We start from the raw sequence: 21,562 nt of genomic DNA on the forward strand, positions 1-21,562 counted from the left end.
TTCTGAGTAATTCCACATGTATATTTTCTTAAGGATTCCAAAGGTTGAAGTATTTTTGAAGTTACTCCGAACAACTGACAGATTCAGTTGTTTGCTGTGTTAATCCACATTTCCATATTGCGAAGTAGCTAGTTAGCACTTTGTCAATTCATGTTTAGGACCTTGGTTTGGATCCAGCCTAGTTAAGCTCAATTATTGTAAGCTACTTATTTAATCTCCCATCTTTATGGGCTATTCACTGGCAAAAGTGTAATGTGAATCTGAAACCTTCCACCTCACAGGTGTATGATGGACTGTGATGATGAAGTCCGAGATCGTGCGACTTTCTACGTGAATGTATTACAGCAACGGCAGAAAGTTCTCAACGCGAACTATATTTTTAATGGTGAGTAGGTTTTCTGGAAGTTTTAACTCTGGATGTTTGGATGGGGACGGTGATGGACCATTCTGTATCTCTTCAGTATCAGCTAACTTTCAACCATTGACTGAAGTCTTACAGTGGCTGCTAAACATAATTTCAGACCCACTGCTGAGATAGATGTTTAGAGCCTCTGGCATAGCATCCCTCCCCCCACATTGCTAAGAGAGACTTTCAGGGCTTCAGGACTGCCAACTAATGGGAGAGTGTAATTAGTGTGAAAATTTTTACATTGGTAGTTTCTGTTATAAATTTAGGAATTTATAATAAAAAGAATTGCAGGGCAGCACGGTGGCTCAATGGTTAGCATTGCTGCCTCACGGCGCCACGGTCCCAGGTTTGATCCCGGCTCTGGGTCACTGTCCGTGTGGAGTTTGCACATTCTCCCCATGTTTGCGTGGGTTTCGCCCCCACAAACCAAAGATGTGCAGGGTAGGTGGATTGGCCACGCTAAATTGCCACTTAATTGGGAAAAAATGAATTGGGTACTCTAAATTTATGAAAGAAAAAAAAGAATTGCATATTGAAGACCACCTCAAAGAGCTTTACAGCCAGTGAAATATTTTTGAAGTGTAGCCACTGTTGATAATATAGGAAACTCAGCAACTAATTTGTGCACAATAAACTCCCGCAGTGTGTTAACAACTAGATAATCTGTTTTGGGGATGTTGATTAATGGATAAATGTCAGCCAGAACACCGCGGATAACCCCCTGCTCTTCCTCAAAATAATGCCACGGATCTTTCACATCTATCCAAGCAGACAGGCGGGACCTTTGTTTAATGTTGCATCTGAAAAACGGCACCTCTGACAATGCAACACTCCCTCAATAGTGCACTGGACTACCAGCCTTGATTCCTGTGCTTAAGTCCTAGAATGGGACTTGAACTCAGATCTTTGTGACTACCAACTAAGCCACAGCTGACACTTAAAGTGAAAATATTGATCTGAAAACAGAATATAAGACTAAAATAAGCTTGGAATTTTGCAGAGTTGCCAACGCTCCAGCATTGTCCTGGAGTTTTCAAGAATTTTAACTGTTCTGAGCAGTGCAGGAGAGAGTCTGTTCACTTTCCACTGCGCTGCGAGGATGGACATGCTAGGTGACCAGTAGCAGGAGCATGTAATCGACGTACTAGGAAGAGGCTCAAATGATGATACCTCCAGGAATTTATCCAACCAGAGTTGACAACCCTCTGTGTACTCTGGTCCAATTTATCCCCAAGATTCTCACATTTTCACCTGATGATTGCACTTGGCATTTTCTCCCAAAGGATTGAGAAAAACCTCTTTCTCTGCTTGGGGACAGCTGAAAGATTTAGCAGTTTTAATGAGAGATACCGCAGTGCTACCACATAAATATTTATTATGGTTCCAATGAAGATGGTTGTGCTCAACTGAATGTGGACTAAAATTAATAAATTATTATATTTTAAGGTTTAATTTTAATATCCAGTATCTTGATGATTATATACTAAAGGGAAGTGATTACATTTTTGATTTTTTTTCCCCCCAGGTTTGTCGGTGTCTATTCCAGGACTGGAGCGAGCTTTACATCAGTACACCCTGGAGCCTTCAGATAAACCATTTGACATGAAGTCTGTGCCCCTGGCTACTGCTGTTAATGTTGAGCAGAAAAGTGGTAGGATGCTGAGCAGAGTAACCTGCTATTTACTGTTATGGTAAAAGTGTGCATTTTACGTACGGGCAAATCACACATCAGCGGAAAGTTACCGTCAGCAGTTACCGAAGGGTCGACTGGCAGGAATTACCTGAAAATCCCACCCAATGTGTTTATTATAGACTCATTTGCAAATTCTAAAATAAGCAAGGTTTATGTGAGATAATGGGGTAGCCTGGTAATACATGTGGATGCACGCTTGCATTTTTGTATTGGTTTTGAAATTCTGAGAATAGGATAAACCTGCTTCTGCCTGTGTTCTCCCTGTAGAGCTTACACCTGTTGCCAGTAAACAGCTAGAGAAGATTGCACCATTGCGCCAAGACATATTCCAAGGTAAAAAAGTTTAATTTTTGACAAAAAGTTCGAAAGCTTTATGCCATTCTGTTTTTTTTCATGTATTTAGATTCACCCCATTCGTAAGATCTGAATCTGTACTTGCAAAGTCTCTAGCTTCTCGTTAAAGCTTTCCTACCATAAAGTACTGCTGTGTGTGATCTATGGCCATGAATCACTATCCTAACTGTTTGTTGTAATGTCTTTTATTAAACTATTGGATGAGATGGGAGCTGTCTATAATGTACCTGGTTAGACCGCACTTCGGAGTTCTGTGAACAGTTCCGATCCAAGTTATAAGGATGAGAAAGGCCCTGGAAAAGGTATAAAAACTATTTACTAGAATGATACCAGAACTGAGAGGCTGGCGACACAGTGGTTAGCACTGCTGCCTCACCGTGCCAGAGACCTGGGTTCAATTCCAGCCCTTGGGCAACTGTGGAGTTTGCACTTTCTCCCCATGTCTGCATGGATTTCCTTCGGGTGCTCCAGTTTCTTCCCACAGTCAAAAGAAGTGCAAGTTAGGTGGATGGGCCATGTTAAATTGCCCCTTTGTGTCCAGGTTAGGTGGGGTTATGGGGTTACGGGAATAGAGTGGGGGAGTGGGCCTAGTTAGGGTGCCCTTTCAGTGGGTTGGTGCAGACTCGATTGGCCGCCTCCTGCATTGTAGGAATTCCAGGTGTAGAGTAAGACCTATGAGGAACGATTGACAAACTTCGGACTCTTCTCTAGAAAAGAGAAGACTGATAGTGGCCTGATAGAGATCTTTAGGATTATGAAAGAATTTGATATGGTAGACATAGTGATGTTTCAATTTGCAGAACCAGGGGCCATAACTGTAAGATAGTAACTAAAAATTTAATGTAGAATTCAGGAGAAGCGTCTTTAGCCAGAGAATGGCTAAAATGTGGAACTCACGATCACAGCAAGTGGTTGTAGAAAATTGCATAGGTGCATTTCAGCGAAGATTTGGAAAGGAACAAAGGAATATATTGCTAGGATTAGATGAAGGGGGTTGGGAGGCTTGTGTGCCGTATAAAAACTGGCGTAGATTTGTTCGGCTAAACAGCTTGAAAATACTTTATCATTGTTGACAGATATTTTATAGTGTCAGGATGGAATATACCGAATGTTCTTTTAGTACTCTTGTTTTTTCTATTGTAAATATGTACACAGAACAACTGGCAGCCATTCCAGAATTCAAGCACCTTGGCTCACTCTTCAAGTCGTCAGCGCCTGTACAGCTGACAGAAGCAGAGACTGAATATGTGGTCCGTTGCATCAAGCACACATTTAAAAAATTTATGGTCTTTCAGGTAATTATTGTCATTCGTTTTTGAATTCTGTATTGAAAATATCCACATAAAAAATACCATTTGTGATAGATGACATGGAACAATAGTGTATGAAGTCGATGTAAAAGGTGAAGTACTGCTTGCTCAGACATCTGTAGCACCAGGTTGCTTTGCTCTGTGCAAAAGATGAAGTAAAAATGCCATTCCTAAAAATTAGATTCGGCACTTGTGACATTGCATCCAGTGAAACCGTATACTAAAAATGTTAAATATTGCATTATTTGAAGTGCATTGGGAGATTTTCTCTACAGTGAAGGCACTATGTAAATGCAACATGGTGTGAAAATGGAGTGTTAGAGCATTGGCTCATGTTTGTGCTTCCCCACATGAAGATTGTCAGTTCAACCAGAAGCCAAAAGAGGCTTCAGTTGAAGCGAGACACAAGAAAAATCAGCCATGTCCAAACTAATTGCTCTGATACTCCTTGTGGTTAATTCTTTGAATTTAGTGGTTTTACAAATAAATACCTACTCAGCCTTTAAGGATGATATTCTCAAATATGGTTTTGTCTTTTCAGTGACTTCCATTTAGATTCACTCTGAAGTTGAAACTATAGCATAAAGTTTCACTATGATCTCCTTAAATTCCAATGTCAACCCGAGATTATTTGGTCAGTAATATTGTATTAGTTCAGAGTTTAAAAATTAATGTCCAGTGAAAGTGCAGATTAAACTGAAAGAAGGCTCATTTGAGTCTTGGATTAAAACAGTAAACTTGTAATTTAGGGCTGGGATTATGAAGACAGTGTTGGATCTGTAAAATCTCAAGACGCTTCGACCATTTATTACTCACAAGTTTTACCCAGGAGGCCTTATTTGCTAGATGAACAAAAGACAAAACAGGATCACGGTTTAATGCAATTTTATTCACAATTCTCTCTCTCACAATATGGCTCAGACTCACAGCTGAGCTCTAGGTGTTACTCATACTTCGTGAAGGAGACTAGCCAGGTTATGATCACTCAATGTGAATACCTTCTCTGGACTTCAAAACCCAGGTCCCGTCTTCTTGTGATGGTTGCGTCTGGGGGACTCCCAACTTATCACTCCAGATCTGTTTCGATCTTCCTTCCTTTATACTGGTCTGCTAGCAATGAGTCATGGGTATATGCCCCCCCCCCCCAAACTGGCCTGAGTTCTATTGTCCCATCCAGAACCAAACTTGTTCATGGGAATAAACAGGATACTCCTGTTCACTCTGGGTGATTGTCAAGATCCATTGTCCTCTGAAGCACCCTCATCTGACCAGCTAATAGCCCATTATGGAGTCTGATGGCTTCTGTTGTCTGTCCTTCGTCCTGCTGCAAAGTTGATCACCTGTGTCTGGAAATTGGTTATATATTCATAGCATGGTCTTGTTCTTTTGTGATGTGGAGATGCTGGCGTTGGACTGGGGTATTCTTTTGTGTAAACATGAGTGGGCAGTCACAAAGCCCATATAGTGATAGCGAGTTTATCTGTTGACTTGAGTGCTCTTGCAGACAGCCAGGGCCTCATGTAGCAGTTTCTGTTCCTGGCCTGTGTGTCTTGTCAGCCTGGTTTCAGTACCAAACTGGAAAATCTTTTATCTTCAGTTTTTTTATTTATATATATGTATATATATATAGACGTGTGTTTATACCCATTTTCCTGAAGATAACTTTGTATGTTAATGTTAAAAAGGAAGTCCAGAAAGTACCCAGACGATAGAGTCTGACTGAAAGGTCCAATGGCTCTGTTATCTCCCAGGCCAATTTGAATGTGTAGGTCTCTTTTGAAGTAATTCTGGGTCCCTCTACACATTATTGCACCAGATAAGTAGGAAAGGAGCCTGAAATGTATCTTTAAGGTCACTATTTAATGGATTGTTGACAGGGTATATATTTTTGTCACTTTTTTCAATATAGGTGGATGCATATTGAGAAGAAAATATTCTTCTTGGGCTTTCCTTCTCCTTTAGGGATAACATGGTTATTTTGGTTTGCGCCCAGTAGTTTTTTGTTGCTGATGCAGCTCCACGCATGACTAATAAGAACATAAGAACTAGGAGAAGGAGTAGGCCATCTGGCCCTTCGAGCCTGCTGCGCCATTCAATGAGATCATGGCTGATCTTTTGTGAAGTCAGCTCCACTTTCCCACCCGAACACCATAACCCTTAATCCCTTTATTCTTCAAAAAACTATCTATCTTTATCTTGGAAACATTTTATGAAGGAGCCTCAACTGCTTCACCGGGCAGGGAACTCCATAGATTCACAACCCTTTAGATGAAGAAGTTCCTCCTAAGCTCAGTCCTAAATCTACTTCCCCTTATTTTGAGGCTATGCCCCCGAGTTCTGCTTTCACCCGCTGGTGGAAACAACCTGCCCGCATCTATCCTATCTATTCCCTTCATAGTTTTATATATTGCTACAAGATCCTCCCGCATCCTTCTAAATTCCAACGAGTACAGTCCCAGTCTACTCAACCTCTCCTCGTAATCCAACCCCTTCAACTCTGGGATTAACCTAGTGAATCTCCTCTGCACACCCTCCAGCGCCAGTACTTCCTTTCTCAGGTAAAGAGACCAAAACTGAACACAATACTCCAGGCGTGGCCTCACCTTATACAATTGCAACATAACCTCCCTAGTCTTAAACTCCATTCCTCTAGCAATGAAGGGCAAAACTCCATTCGTCGTCGTAATCACATTTTGCACCTATAAACCAACTTTACGCGACTCATGCACTAGCACACCCAGGTCCCTCTGCACAGCAGCATGTTTGAATATTTTATCATTTAAATAATAATCCCTTTTGTTGTTATTTCTACCAAAATGGATAACCTCGCTTTTGTCAACATTGTATTCCATCTGCCAGACCCTAGCCCATTCACTTAACCTATCCAAATCCCTTTGCAGACTTCCAGTACCCTCTGCACTTTTTGCTTTACCACTCATCTTAGTGTCGTCTGCAAACTTGGACACATTGCACTAATGATTGCTAACAACAATTAATTTTAGAATTAGCCTATTACTGTATGAATGATGGAACTAGTGGTGACTAGGTGAGAGTTTAGGAGATGTTGCTTTTTATTTAATCTGTATTAACCAACTAGCAATGAAGCCTATTGCTTGATTGTCTTCACTCTTTCTGTGTCACACTTTTCTTTCATTCAGTTTGACTGTACCAACACTCTGAATGACCAGTTACTTGAGAAAGTCACTGTACAGATGGAGCCTTCGGACGCATACGAGATGGTTTGTTGCGTGGCAGCACCAGCCCTTCATTTTAACCAGCCCAGCTCGTGTTACACTCTGGTGATGCTGCCTGAGGATGATCCCACAGCAGGTAAATATTACCTGGAACAAAATATGGTATCAAGAAAACATAGATTTAGAGTTGGACAAATTAAGATAAATTTTGCATACCTGGGTTGCTTTACGGTGGTGGAGAAAGAGAAAAGATTGGGGGCTGGATTCTCCGCCCCACCGGCAGGATGCTCCGTTACGCCGGTGGATCAATGGGGTTTCCCATTGTAGGGCAGCCCACACCGTCGGGAAACCCCAGGCTGCCGGCAAAATGGAGCATCCCGCCGGCGGAGAATCCAGCCCTGGGTTTTTGATAATGAAAGTAAAGGAATTTCTTTACTGAGCACTAACAGGCTAACTGGTATAGGATTGGATAAATGCAGGGGTAAGGCTCCCTCCATACACTTCAATGCATCTTAGTCCTACACCTTTGAAGGCCAGTCAAATTGAACAAAAGCAAGTGGGACACAGAGTGAAGACAACTAATCAATAGGCCTCGGCTCCAATTGTTCAATGCACATCAAATAAAAACGCCACCTTGTAAATCGTCATCCAGTCGTATTTGTAGCCACTTAATGAGATTGTTAATTAGTGCCAGATCACTGACGGTTTTATGCTGTGCACTTGCTCCTATTTTAGTTAAAACTGTCTCAAATTTTTTTTCCTTAGAACTCTTAATTAGCCAGCATAGGCAAGACTTTCATCTCTTCACTCTGTTGGATTCAAATGCAGGTCCCATCATGGAAAGTAAACTCAGTTTGATATATGTTAATTAATCTTATTCCTCTTCTGAAGTCTTATTTGTTTGTTGTTTTTATTCCTTAGTTTCCTGCACATTTAGCTGTACAATGAAATTTGGAGTGAAAGACTGTGATTCCAACACTGGACTGCCAGAAGCTGAGGGTTATGATGATGAGTATGTGGTAAGTAGGTATGGTTCTGGGGATTTTTAAGCCCAGAGATATAATCTCCATTAGGGAGCCTGACAAACTATGAGAAAAAATGAAGGTGATTTCAGATGAACACGACAGATTGGGCCTAATTAAAAGCAAATTCAATTTAATGCAGAGGAATGTGAGTTAAAGTAAAATTTGAGGACATTTTTGAGATAAATTAACCTATAATTGATTTGATAGAAACAATAGGTGATTTTAAGATTAAAATTATTAATCTATCAGACAGTTAAATTAAGTAGGGTAGACTTTAGTACACTTGGAGAGCAAAGAAAAGAAATATGCTCTTAAATATCAGGCTTCTCGAGCGGTTGGTGAGGTATATCTAGAGGTGTTGCCTCCCTCGGAGAAGCTGGTTCCAAGAGTCGGGGCTCTGCTTCAAAGTTCTTTAGCGGTTGCCACCAAGCAGATGAATTTACATTTTAAATGTACCTTTAAAAGCATTTCTGTGGAGCTAGGAGGGGCTGAAGTGCTTCCTACACCACAATCTTTATAATTTCTTGCATGTAAATTCAAGGGCTTAGCGTTAAAGGGTAAATGTTTCAGAGCAATCCAACTTCAGCATCTCACAGGAACACAGTTGACTATCTCTTTAGTATAATGTTTGCTTTCGATACCAGATATTTTCTTTCATGGCCACTATTTTCTCCACCTCATCCTTCACTTTTCAAAACAGCTGTCATCATTCCCCATCTTAAAGCTCATTTTCAACCTCTTTATTCTTTCCAACTATCTTTCATCTCTAAGCACACCTTCCAATCAAAAATTCTTGAATGCATAATCTGCATCCACATGGCACCCACTTGTCTCATCATTCTTTTGGACTCTTAAATCTGCTTTCTATCCCACCAAAGACATTAAGATCACTCTGGCAAAAATCACCAACACTATCCTAAATGTTGAATGCTAATGTATCCACTCCACAACTTCCAATATGGTCATCCATTCTTCTTCCACCACCTCTCCTCTGTGACAGTATTCTCTTTCATAGTTTCATTGTTGTCTCCAGCATGTTTATGATCCTGCCTTTGGACCTCTTTTCATAATCTAGTATCGTTCAACAGCATTATTTCAAGAGTGGGGTCAGCTAATATTCTTATATACTGGCTCTATACCTCTGCCACTAACCACAGTTATTGATCTGATTTTGACAGTAAATGGTGGATAAGGCAGATCTTCCTCCAGCTCAAGACCAATGCCATCTTTTTTGGTTCCTGCCAGAAACACTTTGTACTTTAAGACATAATTCACCTCTTTTCCCACTTGTTTGCTCAAGCCTCACTTAAATTGTAGCCTGTTTTGTCATAAAATCGGAATTCAGCTTAAAATGCCACATCTAATTCATCAGAGCTACACTACATCTGTGCCTGTAACCTGTTGCCTCCATTGACTTCCTCACAGATCTCCCTACCTCACTAAGAAATCCAGACTTTGCCACATCTGTTTCCATCTTCGAAGGACAAATTAAGAAAAATCTTAACTTCTCTACCATAATTTCATTCACCTCCTCTAATTATTATTCTTTCCCTGCCCCCCCCCCCCCCCCCCCCCGCCGCCCCACTCCCCAAGCCAAGCTGATACCTACTGCTTCACTGACCCCCACTCCAGTTTTGTGAAGTGCATTAGAACCTGTTACAGTGCTATACAAAAGCAAATTGTTATGCACAAAGATTGTGAAGTGAATTGTGCATTTAATAGTTCCAATTAATTTAAGATGGAAACTATTATTGAGATCTGTTTAGCATTCAGATGGACTAACATGAGACCACCTTCCTCCTCTGTCCGATAGTTAGAAGACTTGGAAGTGACTGTGTCTGATCATATACAGAAGGTCCTGAAGCCTAACTTTACGGCTGCTTGGGATAAAGTAGGTGATGAATTTCAAAAGGAAGAAACATTTGCGCTGTCTTCTGTGAAGACATTGGATGGTAAGGGAAATCTTCGACCAACGTTATGACAGATCAGTAGCACCCCATGGAAGTTCTTCTCCAGAATGTCTGAGGAGGACATGGAACCGAAGGGCAACTCATTACCAGTCCTAAGACAGTGACATTAGTAAACCAAATGAGGGAAAAGTGAAAATAATTATTCCATCAATAATGTGCTCACTTCATGGGTAAATGTATAAAGTTTAAATCTACCATATATAACTTTTTAAAATCTTAACACAGTACTTGTGGTTTAGATACTGTGGCGCACAAAGACTCCGTGAGACAAATAGAGTGAAGTCGATGAGGCTTTATTAAGCGTGTCTGTTCCCCAGCAGCCCGATAGTAAACTGGCCTGCGGGGGAAGGCACCGGCTTCTTATACTTCGCCTTCAGGGCGGAGTATGAGGTCAACGGCCAACCAGGACCCGGGATCTGTCAGCCAATGACATTAGGGCTTCCAGTCCCACATGACCCCCAATACATACTACCACATTCACCCCTTGTCAAAAATGAACCCGGCGGGGTGATGCTTCGTATGGTGGTAAGGGTTTACAGTACTGGTCCTGGGAGGATAGAACAGTTACATGGTAGTACCGTATTGGACAGTATCGTCCTGTTACAACTATTTACAGAGGATATAGGAAAAACAAAATGTTCATTGGACAGTCCATCTTTGTTTTACATCGACGCCACGAGTCGGTCGGGCGGTCTGGTCGTCCGTATCGATCGCCTCGGCGGTGGTGGTGGTGCTTGTACCAGCGTTGTCGCCTCCGGGAGCCGCACGGTTTCAGCTGTCGGTGCAAAGGGGAGGGGGACTGATCCTCCTGGGAAGGGGGCGGTCGCGGGGTGCGGCGGTGGCAGGAAGGGGGGCAGTTGGGTTGATGGTGCCGGGGGGGTGTGCGTGGTGCCGGCGGGCGCCAGATCCCGCAGGGAGACCGTGTCCTGTCGGCCGTCGGGGTACTCCACGTAGGCGTACTGGGGGTTTGCGTGGAGGAGGTGAACCCTTTCGACCAACGGGTCTGCCTTATGTGTCCGCACATGCTTTCGGAGCAGGATGGGTCCTGGGGCCGCCAGCCAGGTCGGCAGCGATGTTCCAGAGGAGGACCTCCTAGGGAAGACAAGGAGACGCTCGTGAGGCGTTTGATTAGTGCTCGTACATAATAACGACCGGATGGAATGGAGAGCGTCCGGGAGGACCTCCTGCCACCGTGAAACTGGGAGATCCCTGGACCGTAGGGCCAGTAGGACGGCCTTCCAGACCGTGCCGTTCTCCCTTTCTACTTGCCCGTTCCCCCGGGGGTTGTAGCTGGTCGTCCTGCTTGAAGCTATACCCTTGCTGAGCAGGAACTGGCGCAGCTCGTCACTCATGAAAGAGGACCCCCTGTCGCTGTGGACGTATGCGGGGTAACCGAACAGTGTGAATATGCTGTTCAGGGCTTTAATGACTGTGGCCGCGGTCATGTCGGAGCAGGGAATGGCAAAAGGGAAGCGGGAGTATTCGTCCACTACATTAAGGAAATACGCGTTGCGGTCGGTGGAGGGGAGGGGCCCTTTGAAATCGAGACTGAGGCGTTCAAAGGGACGGGAAGCCTTAATCAGGTGCGCTCCATCTGGCCTGAAAAAATGCGGTTTGCATTCTGCGCAGATGTGGCAGTCTCTTGTGACTGTACGGACCTCCTCTAAGGAGTATGGGAGATTGCGGGACTTGATGAAGTGGTAAACCCGAGTGACCCCCGGGTGGCAGAGGTCCTCGTGGAGGGCTTGGAGGCGGTCAATTTGTGCGTTGGCACATGTCCCGCGGGATAGGGCATCAGACGGCTCGTTCAGCTTTCCGGGCCGGTACAAGATCTCATAGTTGAAGGTGGAGAGTTCGATCCTCCACCGCAAGATCTTGTCATTCTTGATCTTGCCCCGCTGTGCATTATCGAACATGAAGGCTACAGACCGTTGGTCAGTGAGGAGAGTGAATCTCCTGCCGGCCAGGTAATGCCTCCAATGTCGCACAGCTTCCACTATGGCTTGGGCTTCCTTTTCCACTGAGGAGTGGCGGATTTCTGAGGCGTGGAGGGTTCGGGAGAAGAAGGCCACGGGTCTGCCCGCTTGGTTAAGGGTAGCCGCTAGAGCTACGTCAGAGGCGTCGCTCTCGACCTGGAAGGGGAGGGACTCGTCGATGGCGCGCATCGTGGCCTTTGCGATGTCCGCTTTGATGCGGCTGAAAGCCTGGCAAGCCTCTGTCGACAGCGGGAAAGTCGTGGTCTGTATTAGGGGGCGGGCCTTGTCTGCGTACTGGGGGACCCACTGGGCGTAGTATGAAAAGAACCCCAGGCAGCGTTTCAGGGCTTTTGGGCAGTGCGGGAGGGGAAATTCCATGAGTGCGCGCATACGTTTGGGGTCGGGGCCTATTATCCCATTGCGCACTATGTAGCCCAGAATGGCTAGCCGATCGGTGCTAAAAACGCACTTGTCCTCGTTGTACGTGAGGTTCAAGGCTTTGGCAGTCTGGAGGAATTTTGGGAGGTTGGCGTCGTGGTCCTGCTGATCGTGGCCGCAGATGGTTACATTGTCGAGGTACGGGAACGTGGCCCGTAACCCATGTTGATCAACCATTCGGTCCATTTCCCGTTGGAAGACCGAGACGCCGTTTGTGACGCCAAAAGGGACCCTTAGGAAGTGGTATAATCGCCCGTCTGCCTCGAAGGCTGTGTACTTGCGGTCACTTGGGCGGATGGGGAGCTGATGGTAGGCGGACTTGAGGTCCACGGTGGAGAAGACTTTATACTGGGCAATCCGATTGACCATGTTGGATATGCGGGGGAGAGGGTACGCGTCTAGTTGTGTGTACCTGTTGATGGTCTGGCTATAGTCAATGACCATCCTTTGTTTCTCCCCTGTCTTCACTACTACCACCTGCGCTCTCCAGGGACTATTGCTGGCCTGGATTATGCCCTCCTTTAGTAGCCGCTGGACTTCGGAGCGAATGAAGGTCCGGTCCTGGGCGCTGTACCGTCTGCTCCTAGTGGCGACGGGTTTGCAATCCGGGGTGAGGTTCGCAAACAAGGACGGGGGTTGCACCTTGAGGGTGGCGAGGCCGCAGATAGTGAGTGGGGGTATGGGGCCGCCAAATTTAAACGTAAGGCTCTGTAGGTTACATTGAAAATCTAAGCCCAGCAAGGTGGGGGCACAGAGTTGGGGAAGGACGTTAAGTTTGTAGTTTTTGAATTCCCTCCCCTGTACCGTTAGGGTAACTATGCAGAATCCCTGGATCTGTACGGAGTGGGATCCTGCAGCTAGGCAAATCTTTTGTGCGCTGGGGAAGGTAGTTAAGGAACAGCGTCTTACCGTGTCGGGATGTATAAAACTTTCCGTGCTCCCGGAGTCGACTAGGCATGGCGTCTCGTGGCCGTTAATTAGGACCGTTGTCGTCGTTGTCTGGAGAGTCCGGGGCCGAGCCTGATCGAGTGTAACCGAAGCGAGCCGTGGTTGTAGTAGTGGGGTGGGGTCCGTTGTTGCCGTCCAAGATGGCGTCGGGGATGGACAAAATGGCCACCCCCATACCTCGCCCGTAGCTGAGGGGTCACAAGATGGCGTCGGGGGTGGACAAAATGGCCGCCCCCATGCGTCGTACAGGTCGGGGGCGGTCCAAGATGGCGGGGCCCCTCCTCCCCTCGTGGTGGTCGGGACCCAAAATGGCGGCGTCTGCGGGTCGCACATTGAGTGCTGGGGGGCGCTAGGACCGCGCGGAGTTCCTGCAATGCGAACGCCCGGGCCGCGGGCGCTAGGACCGCGCGGAGTTCCTTGGCTGCGAGCGCTAGGACCGCGCGGAGCTCCCTCGCCGGGGATAGCGGTGGTCGGGGCCAAGGCCGGCGGGTCAGTACTGCGAGCGCTGGGACCGTGAGGAGGTCCCTCGCCGGGGACGGAGATCGGGGTCCAGGTAAGTTGTATTGCCGGCGGGTCAGGCGTGGGGCGCGGGACGGGGGTGAGGGCCCAGGTCGGCGGCGCTGGCGGGTCAGGCATGGGGCGCGGGACGGAGGTGAGGGCCCAGGTCGGCGGCGCTGGCGGGTCAGGCGTGGGGCGCGGGACGGGGGTGAGGGCCCAGGTCGGCGGCGCTGGCGGGTCAGGCGTGGGGCGCGGGACGGGGGTGAGGGCCCAGGTCGGCGGCGCCGGCGGGTCAGTCGTGGGGCCGCGAGCGCTGGCACTGCGCGGAGCTCCCTCGCCGGGGACAGCGGTGGTCGGGGCCCAGGCCTGCGGGTCAGGCGTGGGGCGCGGGACGGGGGTGAGGGCCCAGGTCGGCGGCTCCGGCGGGTCAGTCGTGGGGCCGCGAGCGCTGGCACCGCGCGGAGCTCCCTCGTCGGGGACAGCGGTGGTCGGGGTCAAGGTAGGTGGCGCCGGCGGGTGGGGCGCGGGACGGGGGTGAGGGTGGCGTTAGGGATGCGAAAAACCCCCTCCTCTCCGTGGAGAGTGTTGGCCGGCACCCAAATCGGGAGCGCCGGCGGCGGGTCGTACATGGACTGCGGGGAGGGGGGTTGGGGAGCGTAGGCGGCGTGCAGGGCTCCCAGTTCTCCCGGGGCCGCGGTGGTCGGGACCCAAAATGGCGGCGCCTGCGGGTCGCACATGGCGTGCTGGGGGGTTGGGAGGCATAGACTGCCTGTAGGGCTCCCTGTTCTCCCGGGACGGCGGCGACCACGCGGGATCGGCACACCACCGCATAGTGGCCCTTTTTCCCGCAGCTTTTGCAGATGGCTGCGCGGGCCGGACAGCGTTGTCGGGGGTGCTTCGCCTGGCCGCAGAAATAACAGCGGGCGCCCCCGGTGCGACTCGGCGTTTGGACTGCACAAGCCTGTGGGGTGTCCGGGGGGGGGGGGGGGGGGGGGGGTAGGGGGTTTGCCGCGGCGGGTACGTACGGGGCCCAATGGCCTGCCGCGCGGTCGGGGCCGTAGGCGCGGGTATTACGCGCGGCTACGTCCAGCGAGGCTGCCAGGGCCCGTGCCTCTGAGAGTCCTAGTGACTCTTTTTCTAGAAGTCTTTGGCGGATTTGGGAGGATTGCATACCTGCAACAAAAGCATCGCGCATTAACATGTCCGTGTGTTCGTTTGCGTTCACCGACGGGCAGCTGCAGGCTCGTCCCAAAATCAGCAGCGCGGCGTAGAACTCGTCCATCGATTCTCCGGGAGCTTGCCGTCTTGTCGCGAGCTGGTAGCGAGCGTAGATTTGGTTAACTGGGCGAACGTAGAGACTTCTCAGTGCTGTGAAGGCCGTCTGGAAATCGCGGGTGTCTTCAATGAGGGTGAAAATCTCCGTGCTCACCCTCGAGTGCAGGACCTGCAGTTTTTGTTCGTCTGAGACTCGGCCTGTGGTCGATGTGATGTAGGCCTCAAAGCAAGTCTGCCAGTGTTTGAAGGCTGCTGCCGCATTCACTGCGTGGGGGCTGATCCTCAGGCATTCTGGAATGATCCTGAGCTCCATAGTCCTTTTTAGGCACGCTTAATAAATTGTGGCGCACAAAGACTCCGTGAGACAAATAGAGTGAAGTCGATGAGGCTTTATTAAGCGTGTCTGTTCCCCAGCAGCCCGATAGTAAACTGGCCTGCGGGGGAAGGCACCGGCTTCTTATACTTCACCTTCAGGGCGGAGTATGCGGTCAACGGCCAACCAGGACCCGGGATCTGTCAGCCAATGACATTAGGGCTTCCAGTCCCACATGACCCCCAATACATACTACCACAGATACCAATCGGTCATTTAATACTAAGGATAGAAGGAACGAAAATGCAAATGAACTACTTTTGAAGTGTGGCATACACCTTTATCCAACAGATTCTAATCAAACATTTAATCAGAGTAGAAGTCATTCCTATAACCATTGGGTTTGATTTATTTCCTGGTGCCTCAGTTCAGAATGTTGCTCCAAATAACTACATATTTACTTGGGTTTTTTTCTGCAGAGGCGGTGAATAATATAATTAGTTTCCTCGGCATGCAGCCATGCGAGAGATCGGACAAGGTCCCGGAGAATAAAAATGCTCACACGCTCTACCTGGCGGGTAAGTTCCTTTAAGGGAGAGGAGAGCCCTTATTATACAGTCGCTGCTGTTGTAAACCGATGCATTACAAAAGTGTTGACTGGCGTCTGATTTTGCTATTCTTTGCAGCTACAAACTGCCTTTCCATCTGGCCAAGTAACTAAATTTAAACAGTATTTTTCATTCATGTAGTGCCTTTAATGTGGAGGACATGCCAAAGCACTTCATAAGAACCGTCAAAACTAAACACTAACCCAAAGAAGAAATATTAAGCGGGCTGACTAAAAGCTTGAGCAAAGATGTGGCTTTATGGTGGACCTTAAAGGAGGGGTGGGGGTTGGAGGAGAGGTTTGGTGAAGAAATTACAGAATTCTGGTTTAGGGCCTGTACAGCTGAAGACACAGTTGCCAATGTTGGGTGATGGGAGAGGTCAGAGTTAAAGAAACAGAGAGTACTCAAAGGTTTGTGATGCTGGAGTAACTTGTAGAGATAGTATGTGGTGAGTGCATGAAAGGATTTAAACACAACAATGGGAATTTTAAATTTGAAGCAAAGCATGAGGAGACCAGGAGTCAATGTCAGTCAGCATGCTCAGGGATGATGGGTGACTAGGACTTCAGTTAGACTAGATTATAGGCAGCAGAGTTTGGATGTGGTTATAATACAGATTAAGGCATGTGAAGGATGAGTCTAAGTGCATTGGAATGATCAAGTGGAGGTGACAAGACAGGTGAGGAGTTTAGCAGCAGAAGGGCTGGAACAACTAAAAATTAAAGGTACAAACTCTGATTCCTACCTTCTGAATCTTCCTTTCCTTCTATAACACTTTAAAATTCAGCTTTGTTTTCATATGCCTTGCTCTTCCCAGTCTGGATGATGTTCTGTCTCAATTAAAAAATTCATAATGGTGTTCTAATGACTAGCTACGTTTCTAAAGCTGCACTTATTTCATGACTCACAGACTGCACCTGATAGAGCTATTTTCCTAAAACGATAGGACATACATTATCCACTGTGCAAATTCTCCTTTTAATGACTGATCAATTTATCACATATGCCCAGAACTTCCAATCTCTGGGGGTCATACCCCAGGAGATGCGCTGGGGCTCCCCAAGAGGTCCTCTTACAAGAACTGCACAGCAATTACCTGGGAAGTTTACATTTCTGATGGGCAATTACCCTGCATTCAGGACCATCTGAAACACCAAATTAAATGACACTACAGGTGGTTCCAACTCTCTAAACAGAATATTTATCCTGGAAAAATTAAGGATTAAAACTGCTGACCACCACAAAGTCTCCCCCCCCCCCCTCTCACTCAACCACCCAAACCCCTCGCCAACTTATCGTGCATATATATATATATTTATGGTTTCTCAAAGAGCTGGGACGTATGACAGCTAATACCGTAAAAATGTGTAGCTTTGTTTCTGGGACACTGCTGCCCTGCACATTTCTCATCAGGCCCAGGTTGGAAGTCTGGATGAGGAATGTGTAACTCCAGACTAAGGTAAGCCAAACAGGAGCAGAGTGACAATCTGACTATGATTGACACTCCATGGAGGTTCTGGCCCATAGTCACCTCGTGCTGATCTGACATAATCAATCTTGCTTGGGAAAGATTAAATTGAATGTATTTGTATTGTTTGTCCTTTTTCCCATGCATGGATTTATTTTTTGCTATCTTGTACACCAAGATCAAGATTTGAGAATTGATTATCCGTGGAGGCTGAGTACTTACTATCAAGGCAGATAAAGGCCATCCAATTGTTCTTTAGAACTTGTGAAAAATTAACCTTGCATGTTTGCAATTATTTGATGTATACCCCAAAGTGAACCCACAGAACGTGCTTTATTCGTTCATGGGATGTGGGCGTCACTGGCTAGGTCAGCATTTATTGTCCATCCCTGAGGGAATTTAAGAGTCAACCACATTGGGCGGCACAGTGTCGCAGTGGTTAGCACTGCTGCCTACGGTGCTGAGAGGACCCAGGTTCCATCCCGGCCCTGGGTCACTTTCTGCGTGGAGTTTGTACATTCTCCCAGTGTCTGCGTGGGTTTCACCCCACAACCCAAAGATGTGAAGGTTAGGTGAATTGGCCCTTAATTGGAAAAAAATATTTGGGTACTCTAAATTTTTTTTAAAAAGTCAACCACATTGCTGTGGGTCTGGAGTCACATGTAGGTCAGACCAGGTGAGGATGGCAGATTTCCTTCTCTAAAGGTCATTAGTGAATCAGATGGGTTTTTCTGACAATCGACAATGGTTTCATGATCGTCATTAAACTTTTTTAAATTCCAGATTTTTGTTGAATTCAAATTCCACCAACTACCCTGGTGGGATTCTAACTCAGATCCCCACAGCATTACCCTGGGTCTCTGTATCACTAGTCCAGTGACAGTACCACTACACCACTGCCTCCCCTTTATCAATCATATCTTACTTCCACTGATCTAACCTCCAACTAGAATAATCCTGCAGCGGGAAATGCAGATACATCAACATCTCTATAAAACAGTTAGACAGTTATATGGGAAGGGTAGGTATAGAGGGATATGGGCCAAATGCGGGCAAGTGGGACTAGCTTAGAATAGAAACTGGGTGGCATGGACAAGCTGGGCCAAAGGGCCTGTTTCCATGCTGTAAACATCTATCACTCTATAACTTTTGCTTATAAAAGCATGGCCCCCAGAATCTGCAGGAGGAAGAGACTCTGGCTTACCTCACTCATGCATGCGCTCATATTCATAGAATTTACAGTGCAGAAGGAGGCTATTTGGCCCATCGAGTCTGCACTGGCCCTTGGAAAGAGCCCACACCTCCATCCTATCCAGTAACCCCATCCCACCTTTTTGGACATTAAGGGCAATTTAGAATGGCCAATCCACCTAACCTGCACATCTTTGGACTGTGGGAGGAAACCCACGTAGACACTGGGATGACAGTGACTCGGGAATCGAACTTGGGACCCTGGAGCTGTGAAGCAACTATACTAACCACTGTGCTACCGTGCTGCCCATATTGTAGGCTAACTATGCACATAATAGTCAGTTTGAGCAGGAAACAGAGTTTGACATAGGGACAGGAAAAGATTGATTTTTCTCTACCTTATTTCCAGAATGTAACAAAATCTTTTGTTATTTAGTGTTTTATAATATGGAATAGGTCACCTTAAGCTCCACCTTTCATTCTCTCTCTTTATAGTGACGGGTTTTCTAGTGTTTACATTTTAAACTATCTCCTTTTAAACCATTGTGTCCATCTTATTGCAGGGGTTTTCAGAGGTGGCTATGATATCCTTGTACGTGCCAGATTAGCTATGGCAGATGGAGTCACCATGCAGGTGACGGTCCGAAGTGAGGCAGAGATGGCCGTGGATGTCATCCTGGCTTCCGTTGGTTAAACTCGCATTGTTTCAACTCATTTGTTTCCACCATCAAGATGTTATGCACATTTTAAACTATTTGACTCTAATAGGGACCAATATAGGTAAGAAATTAAAAAAGAAAAGTCAATAATATAAAACATTTGTTTTTCTTGGTCTGTCTGGGTTATCACCAGGTGTGACTGCTCCATTGAAAGTTCATACTAACATGTTTACAGTTTGGGTGTCAAGTGGTAAGCCATGAAATGGAGGACAAAACTGTTCATATAAATTAAAAATACATGTTTTTTTGTGAAACTACCTTTATTTACTAAAATAAAGATAAACTATGATCTTTGCATTTATATCTGTGTGAAGTGTACAACATTTCTGCAAAATCAGTGAAATATTCATTGGAAACATTTCTTTTGTTCAACTTGAATATTCTTGCAATGTAACTGCACAGCAGGAGCTTCATTCAGACAGCATGACAAACACCACATTGGTACTTTTGCAATGTCCCAGTAAATATCTGCACACCATAACCTTTAACAGACTGGGAAGTGAAGTGCAACTGTAGTACAGAAACCTGTTAACTGGGAAGATTAACTAGCACTGAACAGCTGTGCAAAATCTTCAATCATTGCAGGGTGAGAACCGAATTGTCCAAATTCTTATACAAGTTAGCAGAAAGACTTAAAAGATCTTAAATACCAGAACCTTTTGACCAAATGAATGCTTTATTTCCCCTCTTTTAATCTCTGTAAAGGGCCAAGGTCCATAGTGGAGGGTGAAAATGATAGAGAAGACGACAATGTAATTTAGTTTAGGTGATAAGAGAAAAGGAGGGGAGAGATTGTGGGATGTAAGGAGTTCCAGTTTCTGGAAGAGTTTGAGTCGGGAAATGTGTATAGATAAATCAGAGATGCAACGATCAAGTTTGGAGGTTAAAGGGGAAGTAGCAAACAAAGTGCGTTCTGGATATGGATGCTGTGTGCAAGTCTTAGATGTTCGAGTTTCTATGGATTTAACTAATTGTATGCAGTAGCTCTTTTTGAAATGGTACTCATTCAAAATACTTCTGTAGTGTGCATCCTGCAACATGTTTTCAAAATGTGCAAATTGACATCTGAAAATTAATGCTTATTTTAAAAGGCTCCCACCTAAAAACATTAACCTATGTTTTCAGTTCAGAGGCTGACTAATCCGCATTGCATTTTGAGAATTCACAATCTCTTTAATCCCAATTATTATTATTTGGATATTTGATGTTCAATTATTAAGAAAATAAGGAGGAAAAGTAATATCAGCCAGTGTGCACCACATATGTACAAGACTTTGACCTGAGTTATATAATTTGTCAAGAAGGAAAGGCTTTTTTGAGCATGAAAAACTGTATTGTTGTGGGCCCCAGGAGTTGTGAAAGCATTTTTAAGTAGCAAAAATCATTTTTCCACCACCCAACAAAATGCTAATTCAAATCAGCGATTTTACTGCTGAACAAGCAGAAGTCTGAATTTTGGTGAATTATACATAGAAAAGGGAATTTTCCACTCTAGCCTATTCCACCTTTCAATTAGATCATGGTCTGTGTCTTACCAAACTTAGTTCCACAACACTTGCCAAACAGAAATCAATCAATTGCAGCTTTAGCCTGAACAGATGACTACTACCGTTTGTGTGAAGAAGTGTTTTCTGGTATTATGTCCAAATAGTCCTGCTGTAATTTTAAGGTTATATACTTGGAATATTGCACACAGTTCTGGTCGCCACACTACCAGGAGGACGTGGAGGCTTTGGAGAGGGGTGCAGAGGAAGTTTACCTGGATGTTGCCTGGTCTGGAGGGTGTTAGCTATGTGGAGAGGCTGAATAGACTCTTGACTGTTTTCATTAGAAAGACAGAGGTTGAGTGGTGACCTCAGAATTCTACAAGATTTGAGGGGCATGGATAGAGTGGATGGGCAGGCACTCTTTCCCAGGGTGGAGAGGTCAGTCACCAGGGGGCATAGGTTTAAGGTCCATGGGGCAAAGTTTAGAGGAGATGTGCGAGGCAGGTTTTTTAAGCAGAGGATGGTGAGTGCCTGGAATGCGTTGCCAGGGGAGGTTGTGGAATCAGAAATTTAACAGCATTCAAAAGGCATCTTGACAAACACGTGGATAGGATGGGTATAGAGGGATACGGCACAAGGAAGTGCTCAGGGTTTTGGAAATGGGCATGACCGGTACAGGCTTGGAG

General features: G+C 46.0%; 1 protein-coding gene across 1 annotated transcript in view; it reads left to right on the forward strand.

The window, feature by feature from the left end:
* The window catches only part of copg2 (COPI coat complex subunit gamma 2), an 83,711-nt gene extending 64,021 nt beyond the window's left edge, over positions 1-19,690 (forward strand). The window contains exons 16-24 of the mRNA XM_072471122.1: positions 282-385; positions 1,935-2,060; positions 2,370-2,435; positions 3,612-3,751; positions 6,925-7,096; positions 7,882-7,979; positions 9,799-9,937; positions 15,883-15,981; positions 19,234-19,690. Of these exons, the coding sequence (XP_072327223.1) occupies positions 282-385; positions 1,935-2,060; positions 2,370-2,435; positions 3,612-3,751; positions 6,925-7,096; positions 7,882-7,979; positions 9,799-9,937; positions 15,883-15,981; positions 19,234-19,364 (1,075 nt within the window). The 3' untranslated portion in view covers positions 19,365-19,690. The remainder of the gene's footprint in view (positions 1-281; positions 386-1,934; positions 2,061-2,369; positions 2,436-3,611; positions 3,752-6,924; positions 7,097-7,881; positions 7,980-9,798; positions 9,938-15,882; positions 15,982-19,233) is intronic.
* Positions 19,691-21,562: the final 1,872 nt, after the last annotated feature.

Source organism: Scyliorhinus torazame, chromosome 13 (assembly GCF_047496885.1).
Source record: "Scyliorhinus torazame isolate Kashiwa2021f chromosome 13, sScyTor2.1, whole genome shotgun sequence".
NCBI classification, from domain to species: Eukaryota; Metazoa; Chordata; class Chondrichthyes; order Carcharhiniformes; family Scyliorhinidae; genus Scyliorhinus; species Scyliorhinus torazame.